This window comes from Phycodurus eques, chromosome 1 (genome assembly GCF_024500275.1).
Source record: "Phycodurus eques isolate BA_2022a chromosome 1, UOR_Pequ_1.1, whole genome shotgun sequence".
NCBI classification, from domain to species: Eukaryota; Metazoa; Chordata; class Actinopteri; order Syngnathiformes; family Syngnathidae; genus Phycodurus; species Phycodurus eques.
Genome location: NC_084525.1, coordinates 21,347,686 through 21,366,779, shown reverse-complemented (window position 1 = coordinate 21,366,779; position 19,094 = coordinate 21,347,686). Strand labels below are relative to the sequence as shown.

At 41.0% G+C, this 19,094-nt stretch overlaps 2 protein-coding genes across 6 annotated transcripts in view; both read right to left on the bottom strand.

Annotated features, from left to right (window-relative positions):
- Window positions 1-803: 803 nt before the first annotated feature.
- LOC133405640 (protein SON) lies at window positions 804-17,403 on the bottom strand. Of its 2 annotated transcripts, none has more exons than XM_061682761.1 (20): window positions 17,314-17,403; window positions 16,293-16,490; window positions 15,516-15,547; window positions 15,255-15,439; window positions 15,012-15,175; window positions 14,707-14,882; window positions 14,234-14,501; window positions 13,965-14,155; window positions 11,803-11,946; window positions 11,551-11,729; window positions 9,976-10,110; window positions 8,239-8,325; window positions 7,972-8,166; window positions 7,784-7,894; window positions 5,212-5,328; window positions 4,581-4,728; window positions 4,439-4,507; window positions 4,008-4,123; window positions 3,815-3,922; window positions 804-1,066 (listed from the first exon to the last, which is right to left on the bottom strand). In XM_061682761.1, exons 1-20 carry the CDS (start codon window positions 17,394-17,396, stop codon window positions 989-991), a joined length of 2,784 nt encoding a protein of 927 aa, XP_061538745.1. In that variant the 5' UTR covers window positions 17,397-17,403; the 3' UTR covers window positions 804-988. The 2 variants fall into 2 exon arrangements, with proteins under 2 accessions (XP_061538745.1, XP_061538746.1); XM_061682762.1 differs by having other exon boundaries at window positions 3,821-3,922.
- A 1,185-nt stretch (window positions 17,404-18,588) lies between these two features.
- The window catches only part of LOC133409231 (calcipressin-1-like), a 25,603-nt gene continuing 25,097 nt past the window's right edge, over window positions 18,589-19,094 (bottom strand). For all 4 annotated transcript variants that reach the window (XM_061689100.1, XM_061689017.1, XM_061689255.1 and 1 more), the window contains one exon: window positions 18,589-19,094. This exon is cut by the window's right edge and continues 649 nt beyond it. The gene's annotated coding sequence lies outside the window, so the exon portion shown is untranslated.

The window sequence follows — 19,094 nt, the reverse complement described above, 5'->3', positions numbered from 1 at the left end:
AACTGTTGACAGGGATGCACATAAAAATTTTGGTCTGGTTCTCAAATGAGCACAAGAGGTTGTTGCTTGGTGCTCATTTTTTTTCATGACCCACCAACCTCACTGGCTGAGCTTACAGTATATCCATTTGTTGGCACATCCTATTCATTACTTATTTTCTGTACAAATAAAGGAATAAAAGTTGTTGTTTTCCATATGATTATTGACCTTATAACAATTTATTTACTTTTAGGCCTTACTGCATGTGCTTTACGTTTTATTAGTCTTAGTCTGAGCCAGTTCATACCTGTACCAATAGACATTAACTTAGACACATTGCATATTATTTCATACCTTGCATTCTGTATACTGTACTGTATACCTGCACCTGTACTTATAGATAGATACTATATATTTACCGCCAATGGCCAACAGCCAGCCAGCAGAGGACAGTACAGTACACAGTTTCAGAATTGGACCACGCAATCAGCTGATTTGGCGCAGTTCTCTTGGGCAGCAGTCCACTATCTTGTTTGCACCACCACAGTCCGGTTTCACATAAAGACATATTTTGACGGAGCATCATAGCTGCTGTGCAGCAAGCCCAAGACGACAATAAAGTCCACCGCCTCGTCGTCGGCCCCTGCGCGCATTCAGCCACCATCCACACCCCGCAAGTGGCGACATTCGCTGGCAACTTTGCTCAAATAAAGTGAGAAAGGATCAAATCAGTTCCATTCAGTCTGTTCACTCAAAAGACTTGTTTGTTCATTTGAACAACACTACCGGAGCCTACCGCTGTGCTGAAAAAAAAAAAAAAAAAAAAAAAAAAAAGACTAAAATGCTTGGTGCGCAAAAGCGCACTGATACACTTCAATCGGGTGCGCTTTTAATATTTTCAGTGCTTATGGGCACCTGCGCACCACTTATATGCACCCTTGACTATAGAAACAGACTGAAAATGAGGAGACGTGAACAATGGTCACATAACCAGTCGACGGTTGGACGTCTAGGTGGAGAACAGAGGGCCGGTGGAAGCGGCTGTGAAGACAGGACCAGTATAGAGTCCAGGTCCGTCAACGGGAACCTGGTAAACGCACACACACAAAAAAAAAACAGTTGTAGATGATGTAGCACAACCACGAGGATGGGGGTGTTTCAACACCCACACCTTTCCTATGGTGATATTGCACAAACCCCTTAGTCGCTCACTCTGCCCCTTTGTATCGGCACTATGGCTATGTTGTTCGTTAAAAGATGATAGCAGCTGCGATTTTCGTGATACAGACCATCCTCACTTTACGACAGAGTTTTGTTCCTACCATAGGTGGGAAAAAGTCACATATGTGCCAGTCATAAGAAAGTCTCAAGTCTTAACCTTCAAGTTTCAAGCAAGAATTCTGAGGTTCATCACTACAGCCTGTTGTAAAATCATGGTCTTTTGAGTTGAGATCAGGTGACTTATACTGTCACTGAAGAATATTCAATGCAGTGTACCCCCATCAATTTTTTAAAAACTATTAAAAATGTTTAAGATCATCAAACAAATGTAAATATCAGACAAATATAACCCAAGTGAACTTAAAATGCTGTTTTTAAATGGCGATTTAATTTATTAAAGAAAAAACTAATCAGTTACCTGGCCCTGTATGAAAATGTAATTATCCCCACTGTTAAATCATCACCCCTGTATGAAAAAGTAATTACCCCCCTTGTTAAACCATGAATTAATTGTGGCTAATCACAAATTTGGGTTAATTTTCACTGATCACACCCAAGCCAGATTACCTCCAGACGTGTTCAATGAAGAAATCACTCAAACAAAATCTGTCTGACAAAATCAAGTCGGACAAAAGATCGAAAAAAGCTGCAACAAAATGACACAATCCGAAGAAATTCCAGAACAGTTGAGAAATAAAATAATTGACATCTATCAGTCGGGGAAGGCTTACAAAAAACATTTCCAAAGCTTTGGGATTCCAGCGAACCATAGCGAGTGCCATTATCCTCACTTGGAGAAAACATGGAACAGTAGTGGACCATCCCAGGAGTGGCCAGCCCACAAAGATTACACCAAGAGAACAGCAATGACTCATCCAGGAGGCCACAAAGGAACTCAGGACAACTTCTAAAGGACTGCAGGCATCTTTTGCCTCAGTTAAGGTCAATGTTCATGACACAACAATAAGGAGGAGACTGGGCAAAAATGGCACCCATGGCAGAGTTCCAAGGTGAAAACCACTGCTGACCAAAAGAAGGCTTGTCTTACTTTAGCCCCAAAAAAAAAAAAAAAAACATCCCGTATGATTCCTTTTGACTTGTGAGAGAATAATACATGGACAAGACGAGATGAAAGTTGAGCTTTTTGGAAAGTGTGTGTCTCGTTAAATCTAGTGTAAATGTAGCACAGCATTTCAGAAAAAGAACATCATACCAAGAGTCAAATGTGGTGGTAGTGTGATGGTCTTGGATTGCTTTGCTCCTTCAGGACCTCAACAACTTGCTGTGATTGATGAAACCATGAATTCTGCTCATTAACAGAAAACTCTGAAGGAGAATGTTCAGCAATCAGTTTGTGACCGCAAGCTGAACCGCACTTGGGTTCTGCAGCAGGATAACAATCCAAAACACACCAGCAAGTCAACTTCTGAATAGCTTAAAGAAAAGGTAAATGAAAGTTTTGCAGTGGCTTAGTCAAAGTCCAGACTTGAATATGATCGTAATGGAGTGGCATGACCTTAACAAGGCCATTCATTTTTGCTAAATTCAAACAATTCAACAAGGAAGAGTGGGTCAAAATATCTCCACAGAGATGTGACAGACTCATTGCTAGTTATAGAAAACGCTTGGTTTCAGTTGTGGCAGCTGATGATGTCCCAACCATTTATTAAGATTAGGGGGCAATTACTTTTTCGCACAGGGCCAGGTAACTGAATACTTATTTTCCTTAATAAATGAAATCTCCATTTAAAAACAGTATTTGAAGTTAACTTAGGTAATATTGTCTGATATTTACATTTGTTTGATAATCTTAAAAGAGGGCAATGTTTTTCAAAGCGAAACTGCAGAAGACTGCCATACAATATGAACACTAGGGCTGTCACTATCAAATCTTTTAAGAATTGATTCTCCTATTGATTATTGATCAAATCTAATAATAATCAAACCCTCCCCCCATTGTTTTAGATTTGTTCTTTTCCTACTAATGCATTTTATTCTCATTTATGGGATGGACTTCAGTCCTTAAACTGCGTATGTTGGTACTGAGTGTATGGTGTAAATTTTGTGTACAGAATTTGAGACAGCAAAATGGTAAATGCTAAACGGTTAGCAATCGCAATTAGCATTAGTCTGCTCGCGATGACTATTTTAGGTCAAAAAAGACTAACTAGCATTCAGCTCACTCATACCTATCATGTTATATGTACATTACACATCTAATAGTGTCTGAAAAATCACTTATGGATGCTCCTTTGTCGTTTTTGGCTTGTTGTTTATCCTTGGCCCAACAGCGCATCCCTCTGCAATAAATGTCCATGTGAAACATGAGTTCCGGCGGCGTAAACATGGTTCCGGGCAGAACTTATTTTTCGGTCCTGGCAGAAGCTTCGAGGCTCAAATAAAAATTTTTAAGTCGACCTAGCAGAGTTATTTGATTTTTTTTCCCCAGCCCTCGTGAAAAAGTACTGAAAGTTGTTAGCTTTGACGTTTACATCACAGGCAACCAACTCAAATACGGAATTGGAATTTGAAAACAACACACCTATATTATACAGTGTACGCCATGCTCAATGACGGCCTCTCGTCACTTTCAGTGAGATCTCCTTGGACTTACTATTACCTCTCCAAGAGCCTGCAGTGCCACTGTTGCCGCCATGGCCTTGGCATGTTTCTTGTTCGGACTGGCTGTTTGGGGCTGATAGTCCGCACCATTCACTGTGACCTGGTGAGCACACAATGCATTGACAATTAATATTTAGCCACCACACAGTAGCCCAGTAACAGTGCAAATATAAAAAGTGATCTACCTTGAAAAGGAAATTCTTGCGGTGGTCTGGGCCGCTGTGGTGAACCATGATGAAGTCAGGCTGCGTCATCCGTTTCTTCGTGCACAATTCGATAAGAGCTGATACCGGGTGCTTACCTGTATGGAAAGAGTGAAATGAGAAGAGGAGCTCTAGAGGGGTGAGTTTAATTCCACAATGTTTTGCCCTTCCATCAACATTCACTTTAAATACTGTTCCCTATATATATTTTTTAAATAACTTATTTGGACCATTAAAATAAAACTGCTGCATTTTCATTAGTTAATTTTCAGTCATTTTTAAAGTATGTCAATGTGTAAATGTTCTCATGATAGCATTGTACTTATCTATTGCCACCTAGTGATCTTCGGAGGTATTTCTCACCCAAAGGAAAATAGGGGTCAAGTTGGATTTGTTTCGTTTTTGTCATTTACCCATGAGGTCCTTGGTTACCACTAGTCCTCCAGTTGGTTTCTGTGGCTTTTCCCCTTCAGCAACAAGTCCTGAATCAAACAAAAAAAATAAAAAATTCACCATTCATCTCAAGCATTCAGAAAGTACTGCGGACTTCCTGACCTTTGCGGTCCACTTTGAAGTCAATGATGATCGGCTCCACAGTGCCTTCACGGTTCCTCCCGAGGCCCTCTCCTGTCCTCCAGCCCATCTTTCTCATCAAAAATTCTCCAACACCGCCCGATACTGGCGCTGCCCTGAGGAACTGGTCCTAACCAAGACATTTGAGGCTGATAAGAACCCAGGCCTGAGCTTGAGGCATCAAAAAAGGACATACAATTTGTAGTTCTTGTGAAGCATTTGGACTACATAGGAGTCAACCAATTAAAATTTTATAGAATTATTATCCGGTATCTAAGAAAGAACCCTTTTCAAGTTTAAAAACATCAGATGGTGTGGATTCAAAGTGCTACCAGGGATGTCCAAAGTTTTTCTTCCTAAGGCCGTGTGTATATTAGTATTATAGCAGTATAGTGTATATTGTTTTTATTCATTGGGGGGGGAAAAAAAAAGGTTGTAAATGTCCCCCGACCTGTAGTTTGGACACCCCTGATATACACTTTCAGCATTAAACTTCATTCAATCTTTAAGGAAATATTTTAGCATTCATTAAGCATATAGCTAACCAACAGGCATGTTCCAAGAGTGCGTGACTGTACATTCATTTAAGGTCTCATTGTGTTGCATCTTTTACCTTCTTCAGCCATGCTTGTGGGCCGCTGTTGGACAGCTCCTCTGAGGAGAGAACTTGGGCTCCTGTGGAGCCCGTGAATAGACCAGGAACAGTATTGGACTGGGCCCACGCATCCACCTGTGAAAGGAAAACTTAAGATGAGCTTAAATAGTATATCTGTTTTGGTCATGGGTAAGAAGGTATTTTTTAGTTTTTGTATATATTTTTTGTATAATATTTTTTCAATATTTTATTGATACGGTACGCAGCCTGCGGACACAGTTATACTCAAAACTAGTCAAACCCCATCAATAATTGAGCAAAATACACAAACTTAAAAAACAAAATAAGAAAATTTTAAATAGCTCAACACTGCTCGTATTACAAGCAGTTGGTCCAAATTCAACAAATGATGTCACTTTTAGTGAACAGTGCAATCTCAAAATTTGAATAATTTAGCCTTCAGAACTTAGTAAAACACTATTGTTATTGTTTTTTTGTTTTGTTTGTTTTTTGTAAACCTGTCCTGTTCAGCTGTATGGCCTTGCAGAATGGTGGATCTGTATGCCTTTGTGCTGGAACAGTGTTGCTGTGCAACAGGGGAGTTTGAAATACTCCCTCTGCTTAATTTAAAAAAAAAATTGAATTAATCTGATGTTTATTGAAAATACAGCCGGACAGAAACGGGTTTTAGGGGACGGACAGGGGGACAGAGTGGACAAGTGGACTAGGGGTGAGAACCACAGCAGAATAATAGTGAGACAGTCTAGATATTTGTTGTTATTGTGATCAACTGCAAACGAGATGGACAGTATAGCCAGACACAGCTTCTACTGTAGCAGCATATTACATTCAACTGTACTTACAGTCATCTTTTTCCTCAAAACAAATAGCAACCAATATGTTTTTCTGTATTTACTGCAATATTCCATATCCTGCGGGATCCCTCAATCTTCTACTCTCTCTTATTCTGCTTAAAAAGGCTCTCTTTCCAAACTATATGACAGCTAAATGGTACTACAGTACAATTTATCCTCCATAATTTTGTTTTCATCCTTCATTCCATTCATAATACATAACTCTCCACTGCATGTATGATAAATACTCCCTGAATGAATATTTAACGAATGCATATGCATACCAAATCTACGCAGCTCAAATTAGCATTCATTGCACAAATGTGACTGTAGCATACTTGACTATTATTACTTATAAAAACTACTATTACTTGTATAAATGTGACATCTATCTATTTAAAAATCACAATTTTCCTTTTAATGCTACACTGTCTTGTATCTCACATTGAACCAGGTGAGGAAACTATGAGACAGAAAGGCTGACGGAATGTGGGACCTGGTACTCTATTTGGTGTAGAAAAGAAAAAGAAAAAAGTTTCTGGTAAATTTTCACGGCAAGTTAAGCTGGGAATTTTGGAAATAATAAGGATGAATATGAATATTTGTGGCGGCACGGTGGAAGACTGGTTAGATCGTCTGCCTCACAGTTCTGAGGACCGGGGTTCTATCCCCGTCCCCGCCTGTGTGGAGTTTGCATGTTCTCCCCGTGCCTGCGTGGGTTTTCTCCGGGCACTCCGGTTTCCTCCCACATCCCAAAAAACATGCATGGTAGGTTAATTGATGACTCTAAATTGCCCGTAGGTGTGAATGTGAGTGCGAATGGTTGTTTGTTTGTATGTGCCCTGTGATTGGCTGGCAACCAGTTCAGGGTGTACCCCGCCTCCTGCACGATGATAGCTGGGATAGCCTCCAGCACGCCCTGCGACCCGAGTGAGGAGAAGCGGCTCAGAAAATGGATGGATGGATGAAGATTTGTTTTCATCATAAGAAGACATCCATGAAAAATACAATTCAAAAGCATGGCACTTCCCTATTTATTTGTAAGTAAGTGAAAATATTTTGCTAAACGATAAAGCATTTTAATTGAAGAAAAAAAACATGAATGTTGAGTTAAATATTACTCAATTCAAATGAACAAAAATCAAACAACAAAGTCCCATTCAAATTGTTAAATAAAAAGAGCCTCTTTCCATTCCCAAAGTTAAATTAGCATTTAAAAAGCTAAGTTCAGTTCAGTTAAAAAGCATCTTCCCTCAAGCTTCTCAAGCCTCTGCACTTTTGTTAAACGTTTCAAGCAATGGGCTCTTCATATTGAACTGTACTTTACTGTCATGAAATTTGAAATTAAAAAAAAAAAGCATATTTCCCCAACTAAGTTTAAGTTTCCTATTAAAGGCCAACCTTCAAAGTTTCAAACTGGAAGTAATACAACCCTAATACTCATGTCAATTGAATTTCCCCTTGAGGGATTATAAGAAATAACACTTTGAAAATAATTTAAAAAACAATAACAAACATGTAGGTTAATTGACAACTCTATATTGCTCGTAGGTGTGAATGTGAGTGCGAATGGTTGTTTGTTTGTATGTGCCCTGCGATTGGCTGGCAACCAGTTCAGGGTGTACCCCGCCTCCTGCCCGATGAGAGCTGGGATAGGCTGCCAGCACGCCCGCGACCCTAGTGAGGAGAAGTGGCTCAGAAGATGGATGGATGGATGGATAACAAACATCTACTACCTGCTCTTGGGCCCGGCTAAGCATGCAAATGGCGCTGACGTCATAGGGGTTCTCGGCCAATCGCTTCTGAGCTTTGATCCTCTCGCTCACAGCCTGAGAGATGTCAACAGGCTGCAAAGACGAAAGATGTTCAAGAAATGTGTCATTCGAGCAACTGGATAGCATATTAGATCTCAGTGCAACTCAACCTGTGGCGGCGGACCAGGAAACACGCTGTCGTCATCTGCCACTGATTCCTCAGCCGTCGCCGGCAACTCTGCTTTGGAAGTCTCACTGATACCTGAAGATGAGCTGGCTACTGCCGTGGAAACGGTGGTCTTTGGCTCCTCTGGCGTTTTGTCCACTGGAACCCAATCTCCATAGGCGTCCAATGTCTTACTCTCCTGGACAGTACATACTCAATCACTTAAAAGGTAAAAAATTCAATAAAAATACTGTAAATCTTTTATTGAGACCTTTTTACGGTGTTGAGATCCCGAAGACACTGGGAACTCTTTTGCCATGCCTGCATCACTTCGGGCTGTTGGTCGCACAATAGTGTTCTGGATGGTGAACATGTTGGTGATACTATGAATCACCTTTCCCATTAATGAGTCATATAATAACCTATTTTACTTCACGTTAGGAGTAATTCACAAATTGAATTTACAACCCCAATTCCAATGAAGTTGGGACGTTGTGTTAAACATAAATAAAAACAGAATACAATGATTTTCAAATCATGTTCAACCTATATTTAATTGAATACACTACAAAGACAAAATGTTTAATGTTCAAACTGATAACATTTATTGTTTTCAGCAAATAATCATTAACTTAGAATTTTATGGCTGCTACACGTTCCAAAAAAGCTGGGACAGGTGGCAAAAAAGACTGAGAAAGTTGAGGAATGCTCATCAAACACCTGTTTGGATCATCCCACAGGTGAACAGGCGAATTGGAAACAGGTGGGTGCTATGATTGGGTATAAAAGGAGCTTCCCTCAATTGCTCAGTCATTCACAAGCAAAGATGGGGCGAGGTTCTCCTCTTCGTGAACAAGTGGGAATTTACCGATTTCATCATCTACGGTCCATAATATCAGCAAAAGGTTCCGAGAATCTGGAGAGATCACTGCATGTAAGCGGCAAAGCCGAAAACCAACATTGAATGCCCGTGACCTTCGATCCCTCAGGCGGCACTGCATCAAAACCCGACATCAATTGTAAAGGATATCACCACATGGACTCGGGAACACTTCAGAAAACCAATGTCAGTAAATACGGATGCAGCGCCGAACTGTAAGTGCGACTTGAAACTCTACTATGCAAAGCAAAAGCCATTTATCAACAACACCCAGAAACGCCGCCGGTTTCTCTGGGCCCGAGCTCATCTAAGATGGACTGATGAAAAGTGGAAAAGTGTTCTGTGGTCCGACGAGTGCACATTTGAAATTGTTTTTGGAAATTGTGGACGTTGTGTCCTCCGGGCCAAAGAGGAAAAGAACCATCCGTCTTTTTCATGGACGCCCCTGCTTATTTCAGCAAGACAATGCCAAACCACATTCTGCATGTGTTACAACTGCGTGGCTCCGTAATAAAAGAGTGCGGGTACGAGACGGGCCTGCCTGCAGTCCAGACCTGTATCCCATTGAAAATGTGTGGCGCATTATGAAGCGTAAAATACGACAACGGAGACCCCGGACTGTTGAACAGCTGAAGCTGTACATCAAGCAAGAATGGGAAAGAATTCCACCTACAAAGCTTCAACAATTAGTGTCCTCAGTTCCCAAATGTTTATTGAATGTTGTTAAAAGAAAAAGTGATGTAACACAGTGGTAAACATGACCCTGTCCCAGCTTTTTTGGAACGTGCCATAAAATTCCAAGTTCATGATTATTTGCTAAAAACAATAATGCTTATCAGTTTGAACATTAAATATATTCTCTTTGTAGTGCATTCAATTAAATATAGGTGCAACATGATTTGCAAATCATTGTATTCTGTTTTTATTTATGTTTAACACAACGTCCCAACTTATTTGGAATTGCGGTTGTACTTGAAAACAACATACAATGCGAAATAAGTGCTTAGTGCTGTCACATGGACAGACTCATCAAAAACTATTGACTTGAGGGGCGGGGCATGGACAGAGGAAGTAATCATTACATTTGATCTTGCATGATTTCATTTGTGAAATGTGTGTGCATTTTACACTGATGTTAAAGCTGATGGCCTTGTGTTCACGCAGAATCAATCCCCCAAACGGTTTCCCATCGTCCTCTTCGACCGACACATGAGGCACCGCCACCGGCAGCTCACCTTTGCTTTCCACAATCATCTTGCACTTCTAAAAACACAAAAAAAGCACTGGTTGCAATCAGAGGCAACACTGTATCTGCTAATGCAAATAAAACCTTTTCACAGTTTGACAATATGTAGGATTAAAATCTCAAATCCCTGGTTGTCAAACTGGGGTCCGGGGAACCACGAGCCATAACTTGGGGGTCCGCGAAATAATTTGCAATGAATTGTATCATTTATTTTGCACACAGTGAGCCCCCACATATTAGTGGTTCGGCATCCGCATATTCACAGATTTTTTGGGGGAGCCTATCCATCCATAATTATCTTAAAAGGGTGATGATGAATGTGATGTCCTGTTTTGTTGGCAGTGCGTTCACGCACCTTGTGCACAGTCAAAAGTGGACATGAAATTATGTTTCTGCTGCCCTCCCAATGCAACTACGAATAGTCCGTGTAATTTACTATCACTGCTTTTGCTACATACAGTTAAGGCACTATTCTGTCTTTGGAAATGTTCATAACGATTGACTGTTAATGTAAAAATGTGCCAAATCACTTTTTTTTAATTTAAAAAATAGTCACTAGAGCGGTAGGAAAAGTCACTTAATGTTGCAAGCCCAATGGCCAAGTTGTCTACATTGACTGCTTTTATAAACTATCTTCACTCTGTTAGCAGCTCTGTTGTTGGTTGAAGCAGTGCCAGTCAGCTACGGAACGATGGATAACTACTGAACTTAATTCAGCTATACTTGGTTAAATTCATTTCCCTGGAACAGGCCATGAATATTAAGGTTGAAATGTTTATATAAAAAAAAAAAAAAAAAAAAAAAAAAAACTCCCATGGCATTTAGGGGTGCACAGAGTAGTTAGGTTTAATTGACGTTAGGCATATTAGGGGGTCCTTGCAGCAATTTCACCCTTTAAAGGCCTCTTTATACTCTTTATACTTTATGCTCGCACGGGCGACAGCGCCCGCATTGCATCACGTGACTGACACATTGGGCCGTGATTGGTCCGTTTTAGTCACATGCTGTGATGTTGTACTCAGCCGAACCACCTATGCCGCCGCCTTCTCGATTGATTTTCCAATATTGTTGCTTTGTTCCTTGTTCGGGAAAGTAAAAATGGGTACTGGACTTAGCCATAAAATGCAGAGGAAACTCCACCCTGTGGTGTCCTAGCCAATACCAGCCGTAGTGACACCCGATTTGGAGGAGAACTGCAGCACATTTTCAAAACGGTGTGCGTGGGTTGCGCTGAAGTATAAAGGCAAACTGCACGTGGGATAGCCGCAGTGACGTCAGCTCGTTCACCGCACACGCGAGTATAAAGGAGCCTTAAGACATCCCTATACCTAAAAAGTTAGAGAACTTAAATAACCTAAAATAACGGAATCCAATAAAAAATGTGGATGGTGTACTCTCTTAGAACAGACTATAATTCATTGTGTTCAGAGTTCAACCTCTAGAATCTGGGATCTTACATCTGTGAACTCCTTAATACTGATGCTGTTAGCCTGCTTTGCTACTTTCTTTTTCACTTCCTCCAGTGCAGCATTTATGGGGTGGGTGAGGTTTGCACCAGGAGGTTTGTTCGTTATGGTGGGCAGCGGGAGCAGCGAAGACAAGGTGTTGATGTTGGACAAAGCAGCGGTCATGGTGGCTGTAAGGCAGACACAGTGAATGATGAACTATTGTTGAAGCATTAACGTGATTCCTCCAACCAACATTCATACCTGCCGTCATAGCAGCATTCATGGCCATGCCTGGCAACGTCAACGGCAGCATTGAGCTTCTCAGGCTTGCGGGGATAGTCATACCCACTTTGGCACACATAGCAGCTGCATTGGCCTTGGCAATTTCCAACAGCTGCTCCTTGCCTGAGGGGAACACAAAAGCCGTGTTTCCACCAAGCGGAACAATTCAATTATGTGCAATCTTTACAAACAATTTTAGGAAGGAAAACAAATGAACCTACCATCGTACAACCCCAATTCCAATGAAGTTGGGACGTTGTGTTAAACATTAATAAAAACAGAATACAAACATTTGTAAATCATGTTCAACCTGTATTTAATTGAATACACTAGAAAGACAAGATATTTAATGTTCAAACTGATAAACCTTATTTAAATAATAATTTACTTAGAATTTTATGGCTGCAACACGTTCCAAAAAAGCTGGGACAGGGTCATGTTTACCACTGTGTTACATCACCTTTTCTTTTGACAACATTCAATAAACGTTTGGGAACTGAGGACACTAATTGTTCAAGCTTTGTAGGTGGAATTCTTTCCCATTCTTGCTCGATGTACAGCTTCAGCTATTCAACAGTCCGGGGTCTCCGTTGGTATGTGTATATATAATGTTTTGATCATATGGGTAGAGGCAAAATCATGCATTGTAAAAATGCATTATACATAGGTAGAAGGGTTTTCCAGAATTTTTAGGTCAACTTTGGGGGGTGTATTATACATGGGTGCGCATGATACACGAGAAATTAAGGTATTACTACATATGGGAAACATCATGCCAATAAAACAAACAAATCATTTACTCCTCCCTATCTTTAGGCTAATTAAAAGTGCTGTTATGATTGTGATGTATCATCACATAAATCTTTGATAAACGTTTTCATTCTTATTTAGGGGTACACATTGTAGTTATGTTTAATTGGAATTAGGATAAAGAGGAGGTATTCAGAAGGGCTCATCTGAACCACAACATTTGAGTAATTGGTCCACATATGGAATGGGAAGAATATGACAGGTGGAACAGGGTTTACCCATTCCAAACCAAAAAAGTGCCTTAAGACTGAACATCTAAAAATTGCCGTACACTGAGAGATGTGACCAAACGGCACTGAACTGTTGTGCTGTCTGCAGGGTTTGGCAAGTAGTGTTCGTGAGTGGCTGACGGTTGGCCACGAGTTTTGAGGCGATTCAAAATTTTAATTGCTGGTGCATGGCGTCGCACCGTCCCAGATGTAATAGCCAAGCTGTGTAAATACAGTATATGTACAGTATGAATCGATTGTGTTTTACAGTAATACTTAACTATATTTATGATATCATACTGTATGTAGCTGTGAGGCGGCACGGTGGACGACTGGTTAGCACATCCGCCTCACAGTTCTGAGGACCCGGGTTCAAATCCGGCCTTGCCTGTGTGGAGTTTGCATGTTCTCCTCGTGCCTGTGTGGGTTTTCTCCGGGTACTCGTGTTTCCTCTCACATCCCAAAAACATGCATGGTAGGTTAATTGAAGACTCCATATTGCCTGCAGGTGTGAATGTGAGTGTGAATGGTTGTTTGCTTATATGTGCTTTGCGATTGGCCAGCGACCAGTTCAGGGTGTAGCCCACCTCCTGTCCACAATTAGCTGGGATAGGCTCCAGCATACCCCCGACTCTAGTGAGGATAAGCGGTGTAGAAAATGAATGGATAGATTAATGTAGCTGTGGATGAACTAGCAAAGCGTGCAGTCTGTCGCCAAAATGCACGCTAGCAATGTACGAAGCACGCCAGGTAAAATCAGTAAATGGGGCGAGTCAGTCTCTTAAAATATCCACACTATCGCCTTATTCTCGCCCACTTCTCTGTGTGTCAACCAGTTTCTTCCTTGACAATCACACCATATGTTAGTGGTTCAATAAAAGTAATGCAGTACAATACACAGCATGTGGAGGTTCAAAACACGACACATGGTCGCAGTTTTCTTTTGCAGCGTGTTGGTAATGTGCAGGGCTCAATGTGCAGGTGTGAGTCATCAACTGTCATTTTTTCACAATGGTACTTTCCAGGCGGGTTCGGCTGCATCGCGCAGTCTGTGGTGGGCCAAAGTGGCAACTGTGCGGACATAAAGGAGACAATGCAGAAAACGAGTTTATCTTATTTTACCTAATTCACTGATTCGGTGAGGACTGTCAGGGTGATTGCCATGTTTCCATGTAGGGGATCGTTTTTTGCGCAGTACGAGCACAGGCGAGCGGCTTGGCTCTCGTTTCCAACGATCCCTCTGGCTGTAAGTTGTTCGCCGCCCCCTATCCCGCGACACAGAGCGTGACCTTCGTGACTTTCGGCTCCTGGACCTGTATACACCATATGTAGTATTTCATGACTGCTAACAGCAAATCCTGTCTAACAGACGGTAACATTGGGAAACCAACCTCGATCGGGATTGTTTCCTCCTTGAAGAGCTATGGGATCTGGACCTTGTTCTGTGGGTCCTACAAGGTGACCGGGATCTCTTCTGCCTCTTTGCTGTTTTCTCTTCTTTGCTCCTTGGTGGGGGCTTATGCCTCTTTTTTGCAGGCGATTTCCTCACACTGGCCGAGGTGTGTTCTGATGCCTTCAGCTGTGGGACAACGGGCTCACTAGTCTGATGAGACTGACTAGATTGATTTGGCACTGATGAAGATGCAACACAATCTGCATCTGAAACATTAATCCACAATCCGAGAATAGTTTTAAGATTGCCATAAGAGCAGTGGAGGGTAAAACTACTACCAGAACCAAGAAACAAGTATTTACATACAATTTCTACCTGATCTTGCCCAATCCAGATAAAGAGGTACATACATACATAAATACAGTACCTACCTCTCTATCTAGATTGGACTGAACCATGTACAATTTGTACCTGAATCGTCTCTGGTGGTTTCCGTTGTGGCCTCTGCTGGCTTGTGATTGTGATCCAGCCTCTGCAGATCTGTTCTCTCTCTTCTTTTAGGACTTGGAGACAGCAGTTGGATGCATTTCGCAACATCTTGTTTGGGGACTGTGGGTGGGTCCAAAACATCCCTGTCGTCTAAAGACCTATGCACAGACGCACACAGAATATAAACGAATATCGAGAACAGGTAGGTTTAGGATTTTCAGTGAGTATATTTTGATTGGTTTTTAGTAATTGTAGCCATATTTCATGAGTCCATTAGTGCTCAGGACCTGGATGAGTTGCAGTGATCCTGTGAACTGGACGGTGAGCGAGATCTGGATTTCCGCTTGCCAGGTCGAGAACTCCACCTCTCTGAGCTGGAATGTGAACAGTTGGAATGTGAACGGAAGTGCCCCGTTCTTCCCTCATCTGCTTTTGCGCCACTGGAGCTGTCCTGTATTGAGCACAGAAAGGCCTAATTAGTGCTCATTTAAGCTTCAATAATGTTGGCTCCTGTTTAAGCATTTTTTTACCTGCTTTGGGATGATATCAGGTAACTCCTCACATTGCCTTGGCAACAAGCTTTGAGCACATTTACTCTTCCTTTGCTTTGAGTCAGAATCAGATGAGTTTCCTCGTCTCTCGTCTTTGTGCCTCTTCTTACGCTTCCTCTTTCCTGTTTTGTGCTTGTGACTTCTGGAGCTGCACGTATGATCATCTGGAAAAACAAGTCAATACTAAGTACTAAGATAGATAGGGTTCTGTTTCATAAGGAGAGAATGGAAAACACTTACACTGCTCTTCATTCTCTGTTGAGGCTCCTTTTCTGTGATAAAAGGTAAAACTGAGTTATAAAAACAACAACAACAACACATTGTAAAATGTGGTACCAAAGCAGCAGTAAGGGTCAGGCTTTGGCCAGGATTTCCTCATTATTGTGAAGTTTAATGTACTTAATTCTACATGGACAATTCTGAAAAATAGATTGGCACTAGCATTCATACTAAACAACTTGAGAGGTGACTTTCACACCACTAGTATATCACACAAGATGGCGATTCAGAATCCCCTATTCTTGATATTGCAAGCCAATCTACATCAAATTGATTGTACAGTGTTTTTTTTCTAGAATAAAACAATTCATATTGTTTATTTAAAGTAACAAGTCGAATGGTAAGTGTGATTTGGGCGGTACGGTGAAAGACCGGTTATCACATCTGCCTCACAGTTCTGAGGACTGAGGTTCAAATCCCAGCCTCGCCTGTGTGGAGTTTGCATGTTCTCCCTGTGCCTGCGTGGGTTTTCTCCGGGTACTCCGGTTTCCTCCCACATCCCCAAAACATGCATGGTAGGTTGATTGAAGACTCCAAATTGCCTGTAGGTGTGAATGTGAGTGTGAATGGTTGTTTGTTTATATGTGCCCTGTGATTGGCTGGCGACCAGTTCAGGGTGTATCCCGCCTCTCGACCAAAGATAGCTGGGATAGGCTCCAGCCCGCCTGCCAACCTAGTGAGGATAAGCGGTACAGAAAATGGATGGATGGAAAGTGTGATTTGATATTTCAGGTATACCTGGAGGGAGCATCCAATTCTTCCCCGCATTCGGAACAGCTTTCTTTTCCCTCCTTCTCTCGGTTCCGCTTCTTCTTCTTCTTACTTTTATGTTTTTTGTGTTTTTTATGTTTCTTCTGTGAACTCCTGTCATCACTCTTTTTGTCTTTATTATCCTCTGAAATCATTTCACTGCATGCAGCCACACCCTGAGTAGCACTGACAAGAAGATTAAATGAGAAAAATATCAGGCACAATTCAATGGGATGCAACACAACGGGTGCATCAAAAATGATGTCCGTATTAAGACAATTACACTTGACTTTTATTTACATTGCCAGAGCTGTTAATTAAGACATAAGAAACATCATATTATAATAGTGTAAGCCTTACATGTACCATATAATCATTAACACTGCTCAATGTCTCTGTTCCTATGTGTTCATCTCCAAAATGTAAAGTTTGTCATAGTGACTTTGTTTGCTGTAATACTAGAGTGGCTCAAACTACCGGAGACAAATTCCTTGTAAGTTCTTAACATATTTTCCAGTAAAGATGATTCATATTCTGAATGGTCGCTTAGCATTTGATTCCCTTATTGGCTACATGAGAGGACAGGAATATTAAAAACAGAACAAACAAACACAGTCGGATGCAGTGCAGTTGAAGAACATTGTACACTACAACGATGCAATGAAATAGGTATGACTACCTTTTCAAAAAACGCCATTCAAGGCTGTGCAGTATTATCTTGTACAAGATGCCATATTGCAATATAAAAATAAAAAGCTTAATTAACACAGTGTGCGATTTAAAGACATAACTAAGTACAGAGTGGCGCAAAACACCGTCATTAGTTATATCTACTGTACTGCATGTAAGCCACTGCTACACTATTACATATTAGGTTCAGTTCAGGCAGACAAGCGTAAAAATCGTCCAGCGGCCACTTAACGTTTTGTTCAAGCCGAACAGGTTATTATTCAGTTTATTAGCGAATTGTGTGTAGCTACGATGCATGCAAAACTCAATCTTGACATACGTTTTGATGACATTCTGGTCTTCAATTTCTCTGATCTTATTCAAAATAAAATCCTGGAAAATTTGCTCTATGTTGGCTGCCATTTTTAAAGTGTACAGTTAAAGGTCCGGGTAGGAACTGTTGCGGACCTAGGTTCCGGATGATGCTGTGGTTTGTTGTCTACGTCTCTTGTTTTGCTGTTTTTTTGTTTGTTTGTTTTTTCTTCAGAATAATCAGCAGTGAGATTGAATGTCGGGTTATAACTACATATTTAACACGGCGGATCACTGAGTACTGATAATAAAATATATTTAACTTGAAACAATTTCTTATCTTATTCAGTTTTAATGCCTCAAAATATGGAAGCTCATCAACAGAAAATCAATTATGTGGCAATAACATAACATAACATAACATAGCATTCCGTTGCACAACCAGTAAATCATTGCAATGATACATAATGTCAGTGCAACTATCTATTCTGCTGGCTAATGAAATACTCTCATTTGCTCTCATGTCATACTGCTGTAGGTGGCATCATTGCACAATATATCAGGATCGCCGTATGGCCGTATGAACACGTGCACACTAGGGTGGTAATGACATCCGGGTGCCGCGGGAAATTATCCAATTTCACTTCATTTGTCTTCAAATTAATTATTAACAAATATATGTTGTTAATCCATCTATGCCTACGACATAAAGTGACAGGAAGAACAATTAAATGTTCAGCCATTAGATGTTAACGTGTATCCACTTGTTGCCATTCATACAACAAAATAAGTCATGGTTTCCTGGAGCATATCAGCTTTGTGCCAATTAAACAAGCCCAGATTTTACACTAAATCAAATTGAGAATTAAAATCAGTTCTGCTTTTCCTCACTAGGGTCGCGGGCGTGCTGGCCTATCCCAGCAATCTTCGGGCGAAAGGCGGGCCACACCTGAACTGGTCGCCAGCCAATCGCAGGGCACATATAAACAAACAACCATTCGCACTAACATTCATATTCAGTCGTCAATTAACCTACCTTGCATGTTTTTGGGATGTGGGAGGAAACCCACGCAGGCACAGGGAGAACATGCAAAACTCCACACAGGCGGGGCCGGCATTTGAACCCCGGTCGTCAGAACTGTGAGGCAGATGTGCTAACCAGTCGTGCCACCCAAATTGAGAATTGAGACAGATCATTATTTCAATATTTATACATTTCATGACATTTTTGTTGGTGGTGTGCTGTGACATTTTCTCATGTAAAATCAGTGCCTTGGCTCAATAAAGGTTGTGAAACACCAAGTCATAATACTTATTTCATTAATTTTATTGGCTTTTAGGCTCAGCAACAGTAATTTCTAGATCAGAATACAATTCTTGCACATCATATATGAAGCCAAACTCTGACTAGAAGGGTGGCCCAGTTTTTTTTTTTTTTTTTCTCGGCTGGAACAGGCCAAACCACCATGTTACCACATAGCACAGATGAAAAAGGCCTTGCTGGGTCTGTCAGACATGGGCAGTTCTATAAATTAATGAAACTCAGAACAATTCTAACAATTCCTTGCTAGTTTACCAAAAGAAGAACAAAAGACACCTTCCGTCCCTCACTTAAAGTAGAAATGACAACAGGAAGAACAGAGTGAATATTACATTCTCATTTCAGAGCAGTATTAGAATGTAAAGCAGTACACGTTGAATATACACACACCACACAAAACAGTTACAATAGCAAAGATGTGATGTCACACACACCCTCTTAAATTACCACCACAGAAGTCTTAAATTTAGTGGTGCGTAATATTTAGC

Excerpts from the sequence above, each read along its gene's own strand:
- LOC133405640 (XM_061682761.1), bottom strand. The coding sequence starts at position 17,396 with ATGGCAGCCAACATAGAGCAAATTTTCCAGGATTTTATTTTGAATAAG. Across the intron at positions 16,491-17,313 it reads GACCAGAATGTCATCAAAAC|TGCTACTCAGGGTGTGGCTG; the intron begins GTATGTCAAGAT and ends TCTTCTTGTCAG. Across the intron at positions 11,730-11,802 it reads GAATGCTGCTATGACGGCAG|CCACCATGACCGCTGCTTTG; the intron begins GTATGAATGTTG and ends TCTGCCTTACAG.